General features: G+C 40.9%; 2 protein-coding genes across 7 annotated transcripts in view; one reads left to right on the top strand and one right to left on the bottom strand.

Moving 5' to 3' along the window:
* Nucleotides 1–21,328, bottom strand: part of vari (MAGUK p55 subfamily member vari) — a 123,244-nt gene that overhangs the window by 7,499 nt on the left and 94,417 nt on the right. The window contains exons 1-3 of one of the 5 annotated variants that reach the window (XM_034320642.2): nt 6,394–6,778; nt 6,110–6,315; nt 4,716–4,831 (exon numbers count right to left, since the gene is read on the bottom strand). In XM_034320642.2, coding sequence (XP_034176533.2) covers nt 4,716–4,831; nt 6,110–6,206 — 213 coding nt within the window. In that variant the 5' untranslated portion in view covers nt 6,207–6,315; nt 6,394–6,778. Of the gene's footprint in view, nt 1–737; nt 1,970–4,715; nt 4,832–6,109; nt 6,316–6,393; nt 6,779–9,265; nt 9,654–21,328 lie in introns of those variants that run through there. The other 4 variants (XM_034320643.2, XM_034320641.2, XM_076691904.1 and 1 more) reach the window with 4 other exon arrangements.
* Nucleotides 12,045–19,410, top strand: LOC117602506 (venom dipeptidyl peptidase 4). Of its 2 annotated transcripts, XM_034320638.2 has the most exons (13): nt 12,064–12,167; nt 14,032–14,095; nt 14,470–14,642; nt 14,914–14,988; nt 15,059–15,111; nt 15,187–15,383; nt 15,553–15,722; nt 16,088–16,188; nt 16,927–17,390; nt 17,461–17,734; nt 17,809–18,003; nt 18,096–18,256; nt 18,336–19,410. In XM_034320638.2, the coding sequence occupies exons 1-13, from the start codon at nt 12,153–12,155 to the stop codon at nt 18,659–18,661; spliced, it is 2,268 nt and encodes a 755-aa protein (XP_034176529.2). In that variant the 5' UTR covers nt 12,064–12,152; the 3' UTR covers nt 18,662–19,410. The 2 variants fall into 2 exon arrangements, with proteins under 2 accessions (XP_034176530.2, XP_034176529.2); XM_034320639.2 differs by lacking the exon at nt 14,032–14,095 and having other exon boundaries at nt 12,045–12,167; nt 18,336–19,401.

Below are 21,328 nucleotides of genomic sequence, written 5' to 3'. Positions count from 1 at the left end.
AACAGCTGGCGTTCAACGTATGTACGTATCCGTGGTGTATAATAAATTCCCTCGTTCTTCCATGACGTCCCTGAAAAGCTCTCACGAAACACACCAACCGTACGAAGATTGTTACATTCGAAGAACAACCAGGTTCTCGTTCGTTACGCGTCGATCAAACGATATTTACAAGATCGATCGACCGTGGTGTATATAATTTATACAGTGTGTACAATGAATTTTCAACACCCGTAGAAGAATTGCAATTGAAGAGAAATTGATAATTTCATGTTAATTATACGTACGATGATCCATATCCATGGTGTTCATAGATCCTTATGGTGTTAACCCTACGAAATTGAAATACCATGATCGTATCAACGATGAATTACAGAAACTGTACACAGAGGTGCAGTGACCTGTTCCATAAACCACTCGACCACCCGTGGAAAACCTATAAAGGTACGTTTAAACAGAGATCAAGCATCGATGGACGCCATGGAAGATCCATGCTGAGGAATTCGCGCTTTCTCCGTAGCTCACGTGTAGCCAGTGCAACAGTGGCGCCAATAAATTTCCAAATCCATTTAATTGATAAATATTCGAAGATCCTGACTATTGGATTCGAAGGATCTAAAGTGCGGAGATTAGAAAAAGTGATCTCCCGATGGAGAGGAACGGTGTCTAATCTAGGAAACGTTATCTCCCAGGTAAACCCATCGAAGAGAAACAGAGAAGCGAAGAAGAGAGCGACTTACTTCGTGGCTGAAGAAACGCTGAAGCAGAGGTCGCCCTGGGACCCTGTTCTGGAGAACGAATTAAATGGAACCTTGGAGAGAAGTCCTGTGGAACTGCTGCGACTATGGCCTGCTGGCTCGAGTGGTCTTGGTGTATCGATCAGCGCCGAGGTAACACCGCAGGGCCGTCGATTGTACGGGAAACTCGGGGTCAAAGGGAATACACGGGGGGAGAAAAGGAAATTGACTGAGGGAACTGATTAAAATATAGAGGAACACAGGGTACACACGGTGCGTGTTGCTTAGGTAAGCGGCGTCAGAAAACTGCCGCGCCTACTGACGTTTCTTTCGTCCCCACCTCTTCGTGGACACGCTCCGTTCAGGCTGTTTCAAACGAAACAGGTGGGGGCCCTTCTTCGACGCTACGCTACGTTCAGTTGCAGGGACGTGTACCTTTCAACCGATTCGGGGTCATTTTGACCCAGCCGGATGTATAAATGTAACACCTTCGCTATCCTTGTACACCTATGACGGGTACAATTTTTCATTTTATACGCAAATGGCACCTTTCCTTTTTAAATTTAAATTTTCGTGCCATTGTATTTCGTTGTATTTCATGTGAAAGAGAAGAAACTTCTGTAGAAAGAGAAGAGACCTGAAAAGGTGTCGACTTGCATCGAGGAAAGTAACGATGATTTGAACGTGTAAATACGAGCATGCCTTCTGGCAAGGAATGTTGAATATCTCAAGTATTTATAGGAAAGGAGGGGGTGTTTCTTCTAGTACTTAGCATTCCGATTGCGCACACTATTCTCGCGTACCGAATGTCTGTGCTCGCACGCTCGCGAATAGGACTTTCATTCCGTTATCCATTGGAAATAAGTTGAGATGGAAAAATACTCTCAGTCGTTGACACCGATCCGTTTGTCGATCTCGCGATCTCAGGTAGACCAGCCTTCTCAAGATACACGATAATCCGTTATGCGATACAACGGGATCGTATGGCTCCGGTGTTAAGAATAATCAGGAGAGAATCGTTAGCGTTCGTTTTATTACCGATCAATGATAATGGCAGGCAAGTGAAGGGTCGTTTGAAAATCAGGGCATAATTTCGGGCGGATGTACTTGGAATGCGAAAGGGTTACGAATTTCGTATCCGAGAAACGCATGGTACCCTCTCAAGATAGCTACGTCACTGTCACATACACGTGCACGGATGTCGCACACGCGTACTCCACCTCCTCGTTCCTGCGCGCGATTACAAAGCCGGTTGAAATTACATCGTGCCGTGTACACGGCTACACGCGACGAGGCTTCGCGATTTCTGCGAGACAGTGCCGATGACTCTGACTATTACCTCTTAGCTCTGGCCACCAGAGGGACGTTAATTATCTTTGAGGACCGATAAAAGAAACTGAGTGACAAATTTTTGGCGATCACGATACCGTGAGATTGTAAATTGAAGCGTTCAGAAGCTGTGCCGATCGATCTTTCGATGCTAAGCTGGTTAAATTGAACGATTAATCGATCACGATTTGGTCGCGTCGAGCGTGACGTCTTATGACGACAGCCGGTTGTCAGATTTTATGTTAAACCTACTTTATCGCAAGTACTCGCGAATGTTTGAAAAACCGAAAATTGATAAATTCATTCTTACTTTGTCTATCTTTCGCAACATAATAATCCCCATAATTCTGGCCGAGACAAGCGAGACAACGCTGCTGACCTCGAGTCAATTGGCCGGGTTCCCTGAGGTCAGCGCCAATTAACCAAGATATCAGAGGAGTCGTGCGACAATGATTTGTCAATTAACCGGCTCCAGAATTATTCATAAAAACTCAGAATGCCATTTGTCACTGACTTCCTGTGTCGGTCGCGCGCCACCGCCTGATTCACTCGCTTGATTCATCCCCCACCGCAGGAAACGCCTTTGTTCTCTCCGGGAGAGACTCTCTGGGATTTCCGGTTCTTCGGGGATGATGTGGTCATATTTGGTCAATAGCGAGGAATAAAAGCGGATGAGAAAGTGATGGATGGTTCGCAAAGTAGTGTGAAAGCGAAGAAAAAGTAAAAATGGTCTTTCTTCAATGGTTAGATTTGCTTACTTTTCAGAAAATTATTTGTTTTTCTTTTAAACGAGACTCAAGTGGTTAAGTGTTTAGGTTAAAACGTTAATTCCTGATGAACGAATTCCACGTGCCGGAAAGATTGATAGCATCACGAGATCTTGTTGCCCTGAATTTTTGACCCCCACGACACAATTAATCCAAATTAGCGAGATCTCATCAGAAGTAAAATTTAATTAATTCTTCTTTTGTTTACTTTCCCACAACCTTCCTAGAACTCGGTTCAAGTAGACGTGATTTTATTTCAATTTCTCGCACGTGTTCTCCTTCTAATCCAAGTAATTAAATTTCTTTTCATTATTCTGAAAAGGTGTGAAAAGAAAAAAACAATCAGCGTGGAAAGTCAAACGGGTCCTGAAATTTCCATGCTGTTTCTCTTTCGACACGTTGACCTAAATCAATCGGCTAATTTTCCAAGGTTACCACGGTGGCTTTTCACGCTCGTTTGCGAAGCTTTTCGACAAACACCTCCCCGCATCTATCAGCGATCTCCATTGTTACCTTCGAAACAGGAAACGTACACCGGCTTCTCAACGACTTTTCGACACCAGACGCGTTTTCTACCTGTTGGCTCCGAACAGCAGGGATGGAATGTGGCTGCTGCCAGGTGAGGGGAACGAGCAAGTGGGCCCTAAAGTCTCACAGGAAGGCACGTATATGCTTGCTCGGTGATCGGGACAAGATAATTTGGAACCGTTTTAGGTCACAAAGTCAGGCGTCTTCAGATAAAAGAAAACCGGATATTCGAGGCACTTCTTTCATTGTAAAACGGTTCAACCACCAAAAGTATTTTTCCTTCCTTTTTCCTAGATTTAAATTTCACAATTGTTTAAAATAAAAATGTCTATATACACACGTGTTGTCATCTGGTTGCGTAAGAATCGACGAAAGCGCGACGCACGCGTTGCGTCACGAAACTATAGCGTAATCTTTTCACCGAAGGTCGAGAACGAAGACGTTCGTTTAAAATGTGTGTCGTGACGAAAATAACGTGGGCGTTTTACACGGAGACTGTGATGCAAGGGGTGCTTAAAAAAAATAACATACAAAAATAGCTCATCTTTTGAAAATTTCTCGACGCGCCGCGTGATTGAGGAGCCGTTTTCTGCAGAAGTGCGTCCTGCATTCCTGCTCCGTGGGAATCCTCGATATTTCGATTCGAATAAACAATGATAAATAGTTTCATTAAAAAAACGATGATTCCAAGGTTCATTAAGCCCGGTCAACCGAGTAGACAAAATAAAAATTCTACCTCGACGGGTATCAAATAAACAGACTATCGATAAAATGCAAAATCGTAACAAACGGTTGCTCCAATTCTGTATCTTCTATTTTTAAAAGCGAGCCATTTCGAAACTGATTCCTGATAGAATTGGAAAGAAGCAAGAGAAAACGGGTTCAACGGCACCGAACAGATTTCTATTGAAAATTGATGTCATCTCTCCGTGTTTCGAATTTCTATTTTACGAAACGATGAAATGATGACGAGGGGGCTCTTTTTCCCTCGTAAAATCGAGCGATCGTAGTAAACACGTGGGCCCATTCGACGACTCTGACCATTGTTTCATCTCGGCCAAAAACAATATACAACACCTCCAGTAAGTACTTGCAATTAATCAACCTTTACTGGGTAGATACACGCTATCGAAAAATATCGTCCGGGTACCATCCGACCCAGGCCCAATTAACAAATTTTTGGCGACATCGATAATTCGTTAAAGAGTTCAAGCATCAAAGTAGCACTAATCAAATACTATAGTTAACAATCTAAAATTAGTTCCATAAATAATTATGCAAAGTTACATGAAAATTAGTGTATGTCATTTGTCGAATTTTTATTTTTTTTATGAGAAGCGTAGAAGTGTTCACTCACCTTGACCAGAGACGTGACAACAGGACTGTCCAGCAGACCCTTGAGGAACAGCAGGTCCGTATCATCGGCCACGTTGCCCAACTCCTCCAGGTTGTCGCGAACGTGCATGAAGGCAGCTGGAACAGCGATCACGCACTTTTCCATTACACTGTGCAAGCTCGACGATCGGGTAGGGCAACGACACTAGATCGTACGAAGCGTCGGGACGAGGGTGTAAAAGAGGTGGGAACCGAGCGACGAGGGGAAGCCGGGTGTGGCCATCTTCCGGGTGGATCAATATTCGGCCAGCTACAGGTGGCTGACAGGAGCACGAGGACATTTCCGTGGGAATAATCGAAAATACAACGGTCGGTAAACTATTCGACCAGTGGAGGAAAATTATACAAAACAATAAGGAGAAGTATACACTCAAGGACTAAAGAGTCTTAAGAATAGTGCTAACGACAGTGTCTAAGCTGTGCCAATTAACATTGAATCTATTCACAAGTCATAGGACCAATTAGAACATCATTGCCACGCTTTGTTTCGTGTTTTCAATCTCAGCTGGCCGAGTTACCTAGTTACTAGATTTTAGCAAAATTTGAAATTTAACTGCAATTCAATTTTGGTAGTGGAAAATTTGAACAGTTATAATTTAATTGTTTTATATTTGAACAGATCACTCTAGAAGTCGGGCGACTAATTTCCAACCATTTGTATTTCGAAAACGAAGTCAGATTGCAGGAAATGATATGAATTGTAATTTTTTTTGAAACCCCCTGTATGTACACCGTTCGTAACCAAAGGGGTTAATAATTATCTATGGCACACAGCTCTCGAGTTTCGAGTGGTTTCGATAAACATGATCGACCATAAGCGACGTCGACGATGGAATGGTTGCATGATAAATGCGTGCACTTTACCAAGATATCGATGCACCGAGCCACGGTGCATAGACTTGCAACGAGCATTATAGCTATCATGTCATATCGTGTTTCCAGTACGCCTCGACCTATTTTCTCACGCGTTTAAACTCGACGGAAATGTTCTTTAAATAACGAAAAATAAAATTGTTGCTGGTATTAAATAAAAATCGTATTAAGAAAGGAACGCACTGTATTGCAATTTTTTATTTCCTTTTTCCTTTCTCCTCGTTGCAAGCTGCACCCATCGTTTACGCGCGAAGAATAGAAAAGCAAAGACAATGGCAAACCGTTGTAATAATATTTATGCGAAAGAAGCATTTCTCCAGTGATTAAACATTGAAAGGGTTAATTTGAAGAAATTCTTGAAATTCTTTCGACGATTGATGCTCGAAGAAGAAACCTCGACACGAATCATTTACATATGTACATCGTCTTTTTTCTCATTGTCTACAAGGATATTCGATTAAAAACAGAAGTAGAATAATTTACCGTTTTCTATTTGATATATCTTTGCACCGTTCATTGCATCGATGCTCTCCAGCAGACGACGATCTTCCGGTTTCTCTTTTCTTCCGAAGAAAACCATTTTCACGGTCTCAATTTACTTCTTCCACCAATTAACTCACCAATTACTCGATCCTCGATTTACAGTATCATTTCACCGATAAAATGTACATTTTTCACCGTTTCTTTTCCTACAATATTTCACCTCGTTTTGTTAATTTTTTTTACCCTTGATATTTATCTATTCAATTAACTGCAAATATAATTACATAATATTGCTTCACCAATAGTATTCACATTTTTCACTGTCTCAGTTTTCCTCTCCTCTACTCTCATCACATGACACTAATTCTACTTCGATTTTCGCTAATTTTCTTCACACTGTTCGTCATTTCACGTATCGGAAAGGTGGAAACGAACGCGAGCGCGATGCGTTCGACGACACCACACAGTGGTGAATGGAAACGTGTTGTCTTACACCTGTCCCGTGGGCCTTGTTCGGGGACTGAAAGCGACACCCTGTGGAGGTGACGGAACAACAGGCTTTACACGTCCACACTCTGACTTTTCATCGACGAGAAAATTCTATTGGATCGTTTTCGGAAAATTTCTAACGAAATTCAATGATTACAGGATCGTATAAATTTTTCTTTGTTCTTTTTCTACAATTTTAGTTTATTATATAAAATTCGAAAAAAATATTTGATTCTTGTTATTTTTATCATCAAACGTCTATGAAGGGATGTCAAAATTGCCCTCGAAGTTAAAATTAAAAAAGAAAAAATCTTATATGACTGTTGGACGCAGATGAAAAACGTGAAATGTAAATTCGTGGAAATTAAGTTTTCACCGAAATTCAACGAAAACGCGTGCTGTCCTCGCCGTGGAGAGATCGTAACTGGCGTTCAGGAGAGATTTCGTCGCGGAACGCTGATCAAAGGGAGAGGAGAGCTATTCTTATTTTTTCCAGACAGCCGAACGAGAGAGAAAGAGAAAGAAGAGCACGAGGAAACGTAGACATCACCGACTAAGAACTACCCACCAGAATCCGAAGGGTTCAGAAATATAGCAGTTGGTACCAGAAGAAGGACGAAGAAGGTAGCAGTGAAGCAAAGAAGAGAAGACTAACTTGGATATATTTATTGTCGGGAAAATTTCAAATGTTAATAACGACAAACGTTCGTCTGCGCTGAAATATGTATATTCACTTAACGGGTTGATTGGCGCAATGAAAAAGGACGCGCATAGTCAGACATGTAGAAACTCTATTAACACTTTAAATTGCTGCTGTAATTGTGAGGTAAATAAATAATTTAAAAAAAAGGAATAGCGTTACTATTTTACTAATATCCTAGTTTAATTTGAAGATCATTGCTTTCTACCCTTAATATAATAAAATAGCATCGCGTTTGAAGTTTCAACGGGTAAAATAAATCGATGCATCAAAAGAGCAATATCGTTAGAATCATCTATACAGTTTGGATCATTTTCACGGAAGTTAATCAACATTCAATGGAAATGATCGTCGACAGCCGACGATCGTTGGTCCAAGCACATAAAAGACGACGATTTAATCGACGTTTATTTTGTCGTTCATCAGAGAAACATACGGTCCCGGGACGTTTAAGAGCAATTCTTTTTCTTCTTTTTAAATACACTCCTTTAACGATGGCTCGCCGTTTCGAAGAGGAGAAACTGCTTCTTATCGGACCAGTCGTAAAATTCTGACGCGAAACATCTGTTCCACGTTCAAGAACGAAGAAACAGCTGAAACGAGTGACTGGCTGTTCCGATCATTTTTCATCAACCGTTTCGGAAGAAAAGTAGTAAAAGCTTGATATAAAAGAGGTTCAGTTCCGAGGAAGGAGGATGCGAACGAAGGTGAAAGTTGTTAGCGAAAAAAAAAGAAAGGAAAAATAACCATTTGGGATGGAGGAACGGAATTTGCTTTACGAGGAAAGTAATAACGTTAAGGAAAATAATTCTACGAAGAATGGAGAATTTCGTGGAAGATATTTCGGAAAGGAAATTACGACGGTAGGAATAAGAAATTTTTTAAAAAAACCATCGTCGAAAACTGGGAATTTCTTCAAATTTTGAAACGGAATAAAATAGAATGGAATCCTCGAGTTGGTAGTCGAAGAAGAGAAGGGAAAATTTGCAAAATATTGAGCTAGTAAAATGGAAGATTTTAATTTGAAAATTAAGACCATAATCAAATCAGTGGTGTTAAGTTTTTGATTTTGGATATTCGAATATTTCAAGATTTTCTTCCATTTTGCACTCAAGGTCGAAAGATGTACAGTATTTGTTACAAGTTGAATCGATCGCTCGAGTTTCCCTGGTAGCTGTAATCGATCCTTTTTTCAATGACGACTTTTTCTATAACGTGAAAATTGAACGCAGGAGGTGAATATTATTTTAAAAAAATTTCCGAAATTTCTCTAAGAAATTAATTAACGCGAAGCCATTTAAAAGGTGATATTCGAGACGAAAATATTGCCACGAACAGGTGAAGACATCGAGTTAATCATATTCCACTGGAGACTCGTTCTAACACGTGTCCCAGCCACGAAGCGGAAATTAGAACGTGAGCCAGCATCGAAGGTGCTTCCGCAGAAATCACGTTAAATTTAACAAGATCACAACTACCTACAGGTAAGTATCTTCAGGAAAAGGTTGAACGAAACTCGTGGAGAACGAAAAGTTCACCGGTGAATGTTGGTTTGAAAAGATCGAATCAATATTCTCGATGAAGCTTCTTCATCGAGAATCAAAGTAAAAGAAATTTTTCGAACAATTTGTGGAAACCTCAATTGTGAAAAGAATTTGCTAAGAATTCGCGAGGTTTGATGGAGTTTCGTCCAAGTTAAGGGAAACTAATTTTCAGGATAACTCGTTGGAACGAGAAGAGGAAAGTTTCACTTCGTTAATTTTACTTAGGTGCATGGAGTTCAACAAGTTTGGTAATTGGGAAATTTTCGAAGGAAAAGTGGAAAGGACACTTTCCCGTCCAATTAAATGAATTTAATAACAACAATAAAAAAAAAACAAAGAAATCATTACTCGAGTATCAAGAAAATCCATGAAAAAACTCCAAAGTAAAAGAAACAAGTCCACAGTGTAAAGTTTCAAACTTACCGGAAGTAGACTTCAGATGCGGTAGTTCTTTTTTCGGGATTATCGAGCATCCGCAGATGTCCTCGATGTCCATCAACGATTTGCTGTTCTTCAACATCATGATCATCGATCGGCATCACGATCAGCACGGATCCCAACCCCGTCTATTCGAGCAGCAACGTTTAACTTCCGGTTGCCTGAATCCCCGATCGATCGTCGACTTTATCATACTATCTGTCCTGTACGAAATTTCCACGTGTTGTCGCGAGCCGTCAATGAAACGGTCGCGATCGATTGACGAGACGAAATCAAAATGGCAGTCGAAGATCCGGGAATCTATTCATAGATCAAACGAAAAAGATGGCGATCTAGAGTACCGAACGATGAAGACCGCAACGGGACCTATAAGCTTGTGCTCGCTTCGTGTCCGGTACTTATAGCTTGGTCGCGAGGGTGGTGGGTTTTTGCACCCTCTCTCTTTCTCCCTTTTTCTCTCTCTCTTTCTCTCTCTCTCTCTTCCGCTTAGCGATTTCGCGACTCGTGGCAACGAGTTATCGATCGATAGTTAAGGCGCCGACGAAAGGGCTGAAATAATCTGAATTACGAACACAACAGAACTGGGGCGCCTTTGGATCAGGGCGCCAAAGGGCACGTTCATGATAAATGTCACGAGAAATCGTGATAAAATAGATAGGTAAGTTTTCGATGTTACAACTTTACGTTTTTTAAATCCTAACTAAAATAACAGTTTAACCAAACTTTCCTTAATCCATAAATCTAATTTGATAAGCTTATCGTTCGTCTATCTGTTATATATTGAGGATAAATCGGTTAAACCTACCTTGAATTGAATTTAGTAATAATCTACTTATTGCAAACGTAAGGTCGTTAAATTAATTTTAAAATACATTTGTTTATACCACACGCCTCTATTCGTTTATACCGAGACAATTAATTAAGTGCGAAGAACTTGAACAGTATTTGAAAACCAAGTGCCTGGTTCTAGAAGAATTGATGCTGCTTTTTTTTCTACTTATTTGTAGATTCAATATTTTTAATTGATTTACAGATATAAATCGTTTTTAAAATGGTAAAATGGGAATGGTAAAGGTACGGCCATCTTGTGGACTTTCTTTAGGACTCCATCTCTAAATTCAATTAATCGAACAATATATTAGTATATTGTATCGAGGTTTAATTCAATATTAATCGAGGTAATTTAGATGAAAAAGAAATAATTGACACGTACGATGTTGTTTTGAAAGTTTTGAATGAATGATAAACACGATCGCTGGTAAGTTTTTCCTATCCTCCCTAGTGAATATCATACTACTGCCATCTAGTGAGACGAACAGCAAAGGTGGCTTGGTTGCATACTTGTAGGCGCTTTGGAATTCCCCTATTTTAGAACTTATCAAGCCCTACGCTATCAACGAAAGGTGACACTACTGATTAAGGAAACAAAGTGCTATCGGAGCTTGTTTACCTTGCTGCAGCTGTTGCAGGTGCAGTTGTGACGTCATTCTGTTAAGTCTGAGAGATAAATATTATTTATCTAATATTTTCAAATCCTTTCACTTCCAGCATTCTATTTCCAAGTTTGAGCTGCCAACAATTAATCGTCAATTGTTAATTCTTTACCAAAGTTGCCAATTGAAAATTGCCATAACTTTCTACGGGCAACGTCCAACTTCCTGCTTCCTGATTCAACGTCCGAACTGATATGCCGGTGAAAACGTTCGAACGATCTCTATTAGCAATATTCCCCGACTGCCTGTTATCGCGACCGGGTTTAGAATACCGGAACAGTGGGCATTCAACGATGATTGCCTGATTGGTTTCGGACTGGTTGAGGTTGACGATGCGAGCGTCACGTTTTGTATCCTCTCCGGAGTCACATCACGTGTCGTGTTACAGAAAAGATGATGATGTGTACCAGCAGGTTTCGTGCAATCGTCTAAACATTTCCCGTCTCGACTTTGCTCCACGTACTCTTACGTACATAGGTTCACTCGACATTGACCTAAACCAGTTATCAATGATGCGTCCTTCGCTCCACCTACACGCGACGAAACTTCATTTCTCTTTGCATAAATAATTAGCTATAAAATATATCTACCAAAGTAGGTAATCTTTCTGAAAATTTTACGACTTTGCCCCGCACACGTGTACTCAAAATTTCATTCATCTTTCTTTCTCCGTTGATACGAAACGTTTACTTTTTATCACTTTTACGTTATCACGGATTATTCGATAATCGGATCGTAATTAAACGCGTCGACACGATAAAAAGCGGCAAATACAGAATAAGAAGGGTGATAACAGCGAGATAAACAGGCTCGGAATAATAAAAGATACTCTTTCGTTATCTTTTTATCGTTTTTCTGTATCACACCTCGGACTCTCTTTATTTATTTACAAATTAATGTACGTTATCGTTACAATGTATTTGTAAATAAATAATTTCGTTGCTTTTCTCAACATTTTCTCTACGAAAGCCTACCACCCTCGAAACACCTCGAAAAGAAACAAATTAGCACAATTGTTCGACAATGTGAGGAGAGGAAACAGCCTGCACAGCACAGACAAAAATCACACCCACTATTTTCGCGCTCCTTTCAGGTGGATTGTTTATAGGGTATAGGGATCCCCGAGATCGTTTCTTCGCGTCTTATCGTCCGCATGGTATGAATCAAGCTAGAAAGGAGGAAAACGATGAGATACGGGTATGTCCCGTGGTCGTCGTAAGAGGTGGGAGTGTTGGTCGCTTCCAGCACGTCGGAAAAGTACGTGATGGATCAGTTGACGTGCGACGTAGCCGCGATATCAATCGGGTCCCGTCGATCTCTCGATCGCCACTGAATTAGAGCACGGGATCGTCGTCGACGGAGGCTGCCACGTGAACGCCATGCAGGGGATCGCGGTAGGTTATCACAATAACAGTCTATTTTATTTTTCATTTCATTTCTTTCACTGGTACAAAATTGATCTTGCAGAGTTCACTGGGTGGAGAATGAATTCACCCCTCGCGATCTTATGTCACCGGATCACTGTACTATTCTACCTATTTCTTGCTCTAAGTTACTTTTCTTTGTTTTCTCAGTTATTTACACTTAACCGAGGATTTTTCAAAGCGACGAAAGAAAATTCCTCCGAATTTATTATTTGTTTCTTTGGAATTTTAAATTTGAAGAACTGCAATTTTTTGTTTCAATTCTTTTACTGCCTAAAAGTATTCCAAAATTACACTCTTTTTGGGTGATAATCTATTTATCGTGTTGTAAATTCAGCACGCAAACGCGTTTACGCCAATCGCTCGTGTTCTAATAATAAAAGGTGTAAATGTGTTTCAACAGCGAACATTTCGTAACAGTTGGATTAACGTTTGACGTAATATTTCGGAAGTTAACACGATAATGCCCTGAATCGTATCTTTTTTCATCTCCGAGGCTCTTTCATTTCGTACGATCGGTAGCTGGTATCGATTCGACAAGTTTTCCGGCGCGCTTCCTCGCCGATGGAGAAGTTTCGAAGGTTCGAAGCGCGTCGATTTATCGCCGACAATGCACACGTCGAGGAAAACTCGGCAAAGAACCGGCCCGTGAAACGCGAAAATACGAGGAATTCGTGAGAAGAAGCAGCGGTAAATCGAAAACGTTGCCTCGTAATTGTTCCACGACCACTAAATTGTTTCTATCGCAGCGACGCTAATGACCCTGTCCATGAAACTTCCGAAAAGTTTTCGAGGAATTTCATCGTTTCAATGTGTGCGGAAAATTCAGGTGAAAACGTTTAGGAGATTAAGTCGTTTAATTGATCATCAAACCACCTGCAATTAGTAGAGCAACGAATCAACAGAAACGAATTTCTTTCAAAATAAATCCTGATCGTTGTCTTCCCTCAAAATTTTGAATAAAAATTTACTCTTCAATTAACCTCTATAAAACGTACGTTTTCTTGCGGATTGCACTTCAGGATGCACAAACAAAATTTGTATTATCGATTTCGTTTGCAAATATTTTCAAATGCATTTAGAAATTTTAATTGCAGAGTAGATGGCACGGATGAATTTTTCTTGTAGATTTCAATAATTTCATAAAAAAAGAGAAGACTGGTAATGGAGATAGTTTATCCAAAGGGGGTGTTAAAATAGAGGGGAACCTTGTACCATTCATAAGACACTTTTGCACATAAATTCGTTCATCCAGGCTCGATCCTAGTTCACCAAGTTATCATTCAAAAAATTCAAACGAAAACCGTGTCAGATCCAACTTGGACTCTCGGTCCATCGAGAATTCTCCATTCCTCACGAATGCTAGGGAGCAGTTCCTTAATTTACGAATCCGAGAGTCGTTGATCTCCTCCCTGCAGCCTCTCGAACTCCGGTAGCTTGAGAAATGCCAGTTTTTCAGCACTGAAACACAGCGTAAAGTTTCCCTGGCACGCGGCGATTTTCCCAGACCCGACGCAATCTTAACGAGGCTGGTCAGGAGTCAGCTGGTAATTTCGCGACAGCAATTCCCGAGGATTTTACAGCCGGCCAAAGGAATTACCATCGCGATTCTGCAAAACTTTTATGCCTCTCACGTGTTCTCTTCTTTCATCCGTTGAAAAAGGAACGTACCTTTCTAGAAACGTTTTTCGTACCCTCCTCTTTCTCTGGACGGTGTAAGAAAGAAAAAAAATAAAATAAAATAAAATAAACGAAGAGGGCTGGAATTCTAGACACGTGAGGAATTTGTTTTTCTTTACGCGTCACTATTCAACGCCAACGAAATCTTTTTCAGCTACTACTACAGCTGCTGTTGCTGCTGCAAGGATCCTTCATCGTCCTTGTTGCTCAGAAATCCAGTAAGTAAGCTGAGTTTTTTCCTACTTTATTTTTCTCTATCTCTCTCTTTGTCTCGGAAGAGATAATCGTGCTTAGGTTAAGCTGCTTAGAGGGTGGACCTTGTCGAGATCTAGGGGAACCAGGCTAATACTGTTCGACGATTGTCCGTTGTTCGCCCTCCTCGAGATAAGTTTAATTGTACTTTGGATCTCCTTCCATCGTTTCTGATCGATAAGATCGTACCAACTGCGATTTTCGGATAAACGATCGAAGGAGCGACGAGATCCGTCTACTTTTAGCTGCTCGATCTCAATGTACACGGGGAGAAAATTCGTCTTAATTTACCCTCTCTGTCGCGTTCATCATTGAAAACACGATCGTTTTTCGAACGCAGAAGTTCCAGCAGCTTTGGAAGAGACGTACGATCAAAGTTTCCGTCCGTACAACTTCAACGGTACCTGGAAGACGGACAATGGCATCCTTTATTCCGATAACTATACCGGTGACGTCTATCTGTTCGATGTCAGGACGAACAAGAGCAGACTCCTTCTTGACTCATCTCTGATGGTAAGAGACGAATAGTATAAAAATTTCATCGAATAAATATTTGGAAATTGGTGAACGCATAGATACAACGTGTGTTATCAAAAGTATCGATTGATATCAAGTCGAATCGAGTTTCTTATCTTTCGTAATAATATATCGCGCGCTTGATCTGTATTCGACACACAAAATATCTCCTTTATCACCTACGTAATCCCTACATCTATTCAACTGCGATAGAAAGTAATGCGCTCGCTCGTAATTTCATTTGGATCTGAAACAATGTTCTTTCCAGAGCGACTATACCAATCCTACGGTTGTCTTCTCCTACGATAATTCTCTAGTTCTGATCGGTTATGATTACGTCAAAGTAAGTATCAATTTATAACAAGCACCGCCATGTTCTTCGAACAGATTTGTAAAAGAGAGATGATTTCTAGGGGTTCAGGTACTCCATGTACCAGAGGTTTGACGTGTACGACATCGCAAGCAGGTGGGTTCTTTTTTCTATCTATAATTGAAGATTAATTTTCAATCGAATTAACATTTATCGACTTATCGTTCGTAGGAGTTTCACGAGAATTTCAAATGGTGAACGATTACACCTGGCCAAATGGTCGCCAGTCGAGAACGCTTTAGTTTACGTTCGTGAGAATGATATTTATTATAAAGTATTCTCTGACACGGGTAGCATCGAACGTAGATTGACGTATACTGGTATACCTGGTGTTGTGTTTAATGGTATACCTGACTGGGTTTACGAAGGTGAGTTTACGCGGCCCTCGAGTCGGTTCGGGATCCTGAAAGTTAAAGTTAATTAAAATTATTCGGATACCTGTAATTTCGAGATCTACCCTAACTCGAAAAAGATTTTCGAACCGAATCTTCAGGTATCCGCGCAACCTTATTAAAATACGAAAACTTATATTCGCAGAGGAGGTATTAGCTTCCCCTTGGGCTATGTGGTTCTCACCCGATGGCAAACATCTTGCTTTTGTTACTTTCAACGACACGAATGTGAAGGAAATTGTAATCCCGAAATACGGGACACCGGGAAGCATCGAGAATCAGTATCCTTCGGAACAGAAGATCAAGTATCCAAAGGTGATAAAAAATAAAACGATAAAAGAGGGTTTTTTTGCTTTAACCAATTTGTCCGACGGCAGAGTCGTTAAAGGAACAGATTAGGAAACCTACCCTTACGGCACTGTTGCGGTTTTAAATGGGGGATGGAAAAGGTTATCTCGCGTTTAACCTCAGTCTTTCTCGTCGAATAGCCATTTTCTTCTATCGACACGATCACTGATATCTTTATTCGATACATTCGTCTTTAAATTTCAACCCTTTCACGAAGCTATCCATTTGCAATCGAAGCAATTGAATTTTTCAACTTACATGCAAATCTTGTCGAATAATTTACCTTAATGGTTTGAAATGATGGAAATTAGGAATCAATTATCATTTCACAGGCTGGCAGTCCGAATCCAGTAGTATCATTAACCCTCGTTGATCTGACTGATCCATCCTCTGAATTAATTAATCTTCAACCACCTATCGACACTGTTGGCGTGTGAGTATCTTTGATGATTCAGACTTTTCTTATTATAATTTTCAAACGAAACAATCAAAGATCGGAGGTCTAATACGGAGAACTACCCAAGTGTTACACTCACTTATTAATGAAACTTTGCCAGCTTGTAGAGCTCGTCGAGCTGAACACGCCTATACCCCGTTTTGTTTAGTTTAGAATTATATAGAATTTTAGTTATTCAAAAAGAGACAAATTATCATTAAAAAAAAAAAAAAAAAAAAAAAAATGCGAACCAGGATTTGAACCGAGGACCTTTAGATTGCAAGTCATGTGTTTAACCACGGAGCGGACCCATGACTCGCAATCTGAAGGTCCTCGGTTCAAATCCTTGGTTCCCAACAATTTTTTTTTCTTTTTTTTATGATAATTTTTATGTAATAGTTATTCAAAAAGAGACAAATTATCATTAAAAAAGAAAAAAATGTTGGGAACCAAGGATTTGAACCGTGGATCTCTAGATTGCGAGTTGTATGTGTGAGTTTGTCATACTTCAGAATGTAAGGAGTAACTAACTGTAATTGTTAATATCTTTTAAACAATTAGCCGTCTGCCCCCAAAAGGGGGTATAGGCGTATTCAGCTCGACAAGCTCTACAAGTTGGCAAAGTTTCATTAATAAGTGAGTGTAACACTTGGGTAGTTCCCCTTGTAAGAATTAGAAAATCAATTTTGAAAGACATCCCAATTCCAAGCATCAAAGAAGACCTCTGTTTACCAGGGACAATATTATCTACACGGTAAATTGGAGGAACAAGGAGCAGGTGGTAGCTACTTGGACAAACCGTGTACAAAACAAGGCAGTCTTGGTGTTGTACGATACTCAGGGTAAAGCCAGTCACATCCACTACGAAGAAGAAACCGAGGGTTGGGTTCGCGTTCACCCACCTCTCTACCACAACGAGTATGTTATCATCCTGAAGCCTCAGGATATCGGAACACAGGCTGGACGATTTCTTCATCCGACCAGATACGTGTACAATAATGGAATATTGACCGACGAGAAGGATTTGACCCCTAAAAGCGGCGAGGTTAATGGTATGTTAGCCATCGATCATATCAAAGGAAGACTTTATTATTTAGCGACGGTGCAGGATACACCCTCGCAAAGACATTTGTATTCGGTGCAAATAGACGGTACTGGAGAACCAATTTGCGTGTCTTGTACTCAATTTTCTCCCGAAGGTGAGTTTCTTCAGATTGCAAATCGAACCAATTAGAATATGAAAATTATAACGAGCTTATTTGCGACCAGGAAACCTCTGCCGCTACGCGTACGCGTACTTTTCTACAAGCGCTTCGAACTACGCGTTGTCTTGTTCGGGACCAGATCCGTTGACAGTACGGATCTTTAACGCAAACCACAAGTTCCTGTATCCCTGGGAAGAAAATCGGTATCTCAGAGGGAAACTCGCCAGGCGTCTCCGACCGATCGTCAAGATGCTCGTTGCGAAGGGTGAGACGAGGGTGAAATTAGTCTTGCCAGCTGATTTCGACGAATCGAAATCGTATCCTCTGTTAATAAACGTGTAAGTGTTTCTTTTAATCTTGAAATCAAATTTTCGGCCGGAATCGAATACAGTTTTCCCTCGTTTTCTCGTAGTTATGCGGGACCGAATACAGCGAAATACACGGACGAATTCTCGTACGGATTCGAGGCGTACATGGCGACCAACAGAAGCGTCGTCTACGGTTACATCGATGGCAGAGGATCGGCTAATAAGGGAAGTAAAATGCTGCATGCAGTTTACCGACGACTGGGGACCGCGGAGATCGACGACCAGATCGAAGTCACTGAGTATTGTGTCTTTCGTTAACTTTTTTTCAAGACTTGGTATTTGTTTTTCTATCAAATTTTAAAAATAAACATTTTAATCCATCGATGAGTAGGACGCTGTTGGCAGCCTACCCATGGCTCGACGGGAACAAAACAGCGATATGGGGGTGGAGCTACGGTGGTTTTGCCACCGCCATGGTGATGGCCACTGACGAACAATCAGTGTTCAAGTGCGGTATATCAGTCGCACCCGTCACTTCTTGGATCTATTATGGTAATTTTGAATCTTCTGACACCTTGAAGAATAATTAAATTCCTCTAATTTAGAGCATCGCGATTTTCTCATCACACAGATTCTATTTATACCGAACGATTCATGGGTTTGCCCACCCTCGAAGACAATCAGGAAGGTTATTTTAATTATTCGGATGTGACCAAGAAGGTGGAAGGAATGCGAGGGAAGAAATACATGCTGATACATGGAACCGGGGATGATAACGTCCACTATCAACAATCGATGGCCTTAGCCAAAGTGCTGGAGGAGAAGGATATTATGTTCGAACAGCAGAGTTACCCTGACCAGGCGCACGCTTTAGCCAGTGTCACTCCTCATCTTTATCACACTATAGATCGATTTCTTAGCAAGTGTCTGGGATATTCGAGCAATCGCAGACGTTGAATAAAAATTGAGTCGTCCGTCGAACTCATCCAAGAGGGTTAATTCGTGTTCCACTTACCAAACGACTCATATTTTTGATAAATTTAATTTTCGAAACATCCCTACGAGTTGTTCGTATGTTCAGAACCTCTCTAAACTCCCAAGTTGTTTCTGAAAACAGTGAGGTTCATTTTAATGCAGTTTAAACACCATTGAAATTGCCCACTGCTCATTAAATTTCACTCTGTTTGTAAAGTAAACACGGTTGTTGTAAATTGTACCTGAAATTGCCACGATGTAATTTATTAAAAATAAACAGTTAACGAAATTCGAACCGGTTGAAATGTCGAATGTGAAAATAAAGAAGTGCGAAATGAAATCGAAGTTGCCGAGAGTTAATGCTATGCTACTGTATGAAAAAATGAAATTACTCAACGATGCGAATTTTTATCGGTTCGTATCGAATAATACATCGGGCAACGATTAAACAGCAGATTTCACGATCGCTGATTCGACCTGCTCTCTTTCCAACAGTATTTTCGTATCCGCCAACAGCAGTTGTCCGCATTTTTTGGTCGAATTGAGTTAACATCGAAAACGAAACGCAAAACCCGTTAGCAGCCGTTCGTCGAACAGAACTATCATCGAAAATTCAACGCTCGGGGGACCATTTTTGTTTTCGCGATACCGTGAATTTTCAACTGGAATTTCTTTCAATTACCCCTTCAGAATATACACGAAATAAAAAATTGAAAGAAAGAAAGAAAGAGAAAATAAATTGAAAATTTGTTTTGCTTTCACGTTCAATTTAGCTGATTACTCATTTAAATTCAATAAATTTCATCTTCTATAAATCCTTTAGCGGATTTTTGTATCATATTTCTAGTTTCTGAAAAATCTAATTTCATTCAATTTCTCGTAAAGGCGAAACAAGGTATAGATATTCAAAAAATTCCATATTGCTTTTATATTTTCCTTTCTCCGTCAATTTGTTAGCCTTCCGCATGGCCAGTCTACGCGTTCGATGCCAGCTCGATCAGCGGTTCCGGTCAAAGGGACTTTTGTGAAATTTAATCAGCTGGTCCGTGTCGTTCCTCCGCATCCGGTGAACGCTGGTTTCCGGTACTGGCGAACGTCCACCGACCCTGTCCCCACGGTCCTCGAGCTCGCTGACCTGGAATCTCGAGCCCGAGGGAAGAAAAATTCAACGGACGAAGAACGCGTGTTACACCGTGGAAAGTTTCTCTCGAATTCCTTCGCGATTCTAGTTTCTCTTGCATGCAATAGACGGGTACGAGGATTTGATACATCGAAAGTGGGTTCAACACCAGCCGAGCGTGGCCACAAAGAAATTTGTCTTCTTTGAAAATAAAATCGCATTCAGTGCTTCGCGATATCACGATATTTTCATTAATTGAAAAAACTTTGTAACAATAGCCGATGAATCTCCAGATATTTGATGACACGACGGTCAAAGTGTTAAAACGAACGAGAAATTGGCCGATCATCAAAATTGCCGAGTGTTTCTCGACGTCTTTATCGCGGGACAACATCGTTTTACCCACGCGAGGTTATCCAACGATCCCTGGGTGAACTGGGCTAAGGACTGCTTGTTATCCCTCTACATCCTGACGGCTCGAACGCTGCTTTAATAACCGGCGAACATCGCAAAGGACGAGTTGGCACGCGATCGCTAACGTTCCGACTGATTTACGGACGTGAATTGTTCCGCGAGATTGTCGAGGCCGATTCAAAAATTCTTTGACCGTCGTCCAATGGGAACGAACGATTTGGAACGCGTTAAGTCCACTTACATTTAACGTTTCCACGCGGTTCGACGTAACACGTTTATAACGACGAATATAAATCCGTCTGTCCTCTGAATACGAGGGCAATCGTAAATTTTGTCATCAAATGGGAGCTACTTTGAAATGTCAACCCTCGTAGAAAATTGATCGTTTTACTTTGTAATTAACTCTTCGCCGCACGGTGTGCCATTTATGGTACAAACATAATTTTTGTTTATGGAAAATAAATCATTTTATAAAGATTCATCGAACAGCATGGAAAACTTCTGAGCTACAAATTCATTCGATAACTCGAACCCACCCCTTAACCATTTTTCAATAACAAATGCATCCCTGATGTTCGAAGAATCGTTCGACAAGGGACTAGAAAGGAGGAGTAGAAAAATTTCTCCCAAATGTGTCTCACTTTTCTAACGTCGAGCAGCCGCGTTAAACAATCCAGTCTCATGCAAATCTGAACGATCAACGAAACAAGCATCGATTTGTCATCCCTCTTGGTGCATGGGTAAGGGTGGAAGGAAGCCAGAGATGGTATCCGGTAGCCACTCTCTTTCTCTCATTTCACGGAACACGAAGATCGGTATTCGCGTCACCGATAGCGTTTACGCGCGATGAAAAGCATCGCCGACAGTGGAGGGCTATTGTTAAACAACCCCCTGGTCTGAGGGTATGACAATAGCTCGCACCCTGTGTCGCCGCGTTACTGGCCGACTCCAACAGGAACACTTTCCACGCGGGAAATAGACTCGGCTCCCTTTTGTCTAGTTCCTACAATCTCTGTTAACTCGTACCTTTTCATCCTTGCCCACCCATCCCCTCTATCTCATTGTCAACCTCTATGCTATTTCTTTTCTTTTTAATAGAGCGCTTTTTGTACGAG

This window comes from Osmia lignaria, chromosome 13, assembly GCF_051020975.1.
Source record: "Osmia lignaria lignaria isolate PbOS001 chromosome 13, iyOsmLign1, whole genome shotgun sequence".
Lineage (NCBI taxonomy): Eukaryota > Metazoa > Arthropoda > Insecta > Hymenoptera > Megachilidae > Osmia > Osmia lignaria.
This window is presented reverse-complemented; position numbering and strand designations above follow the sequence as displayed.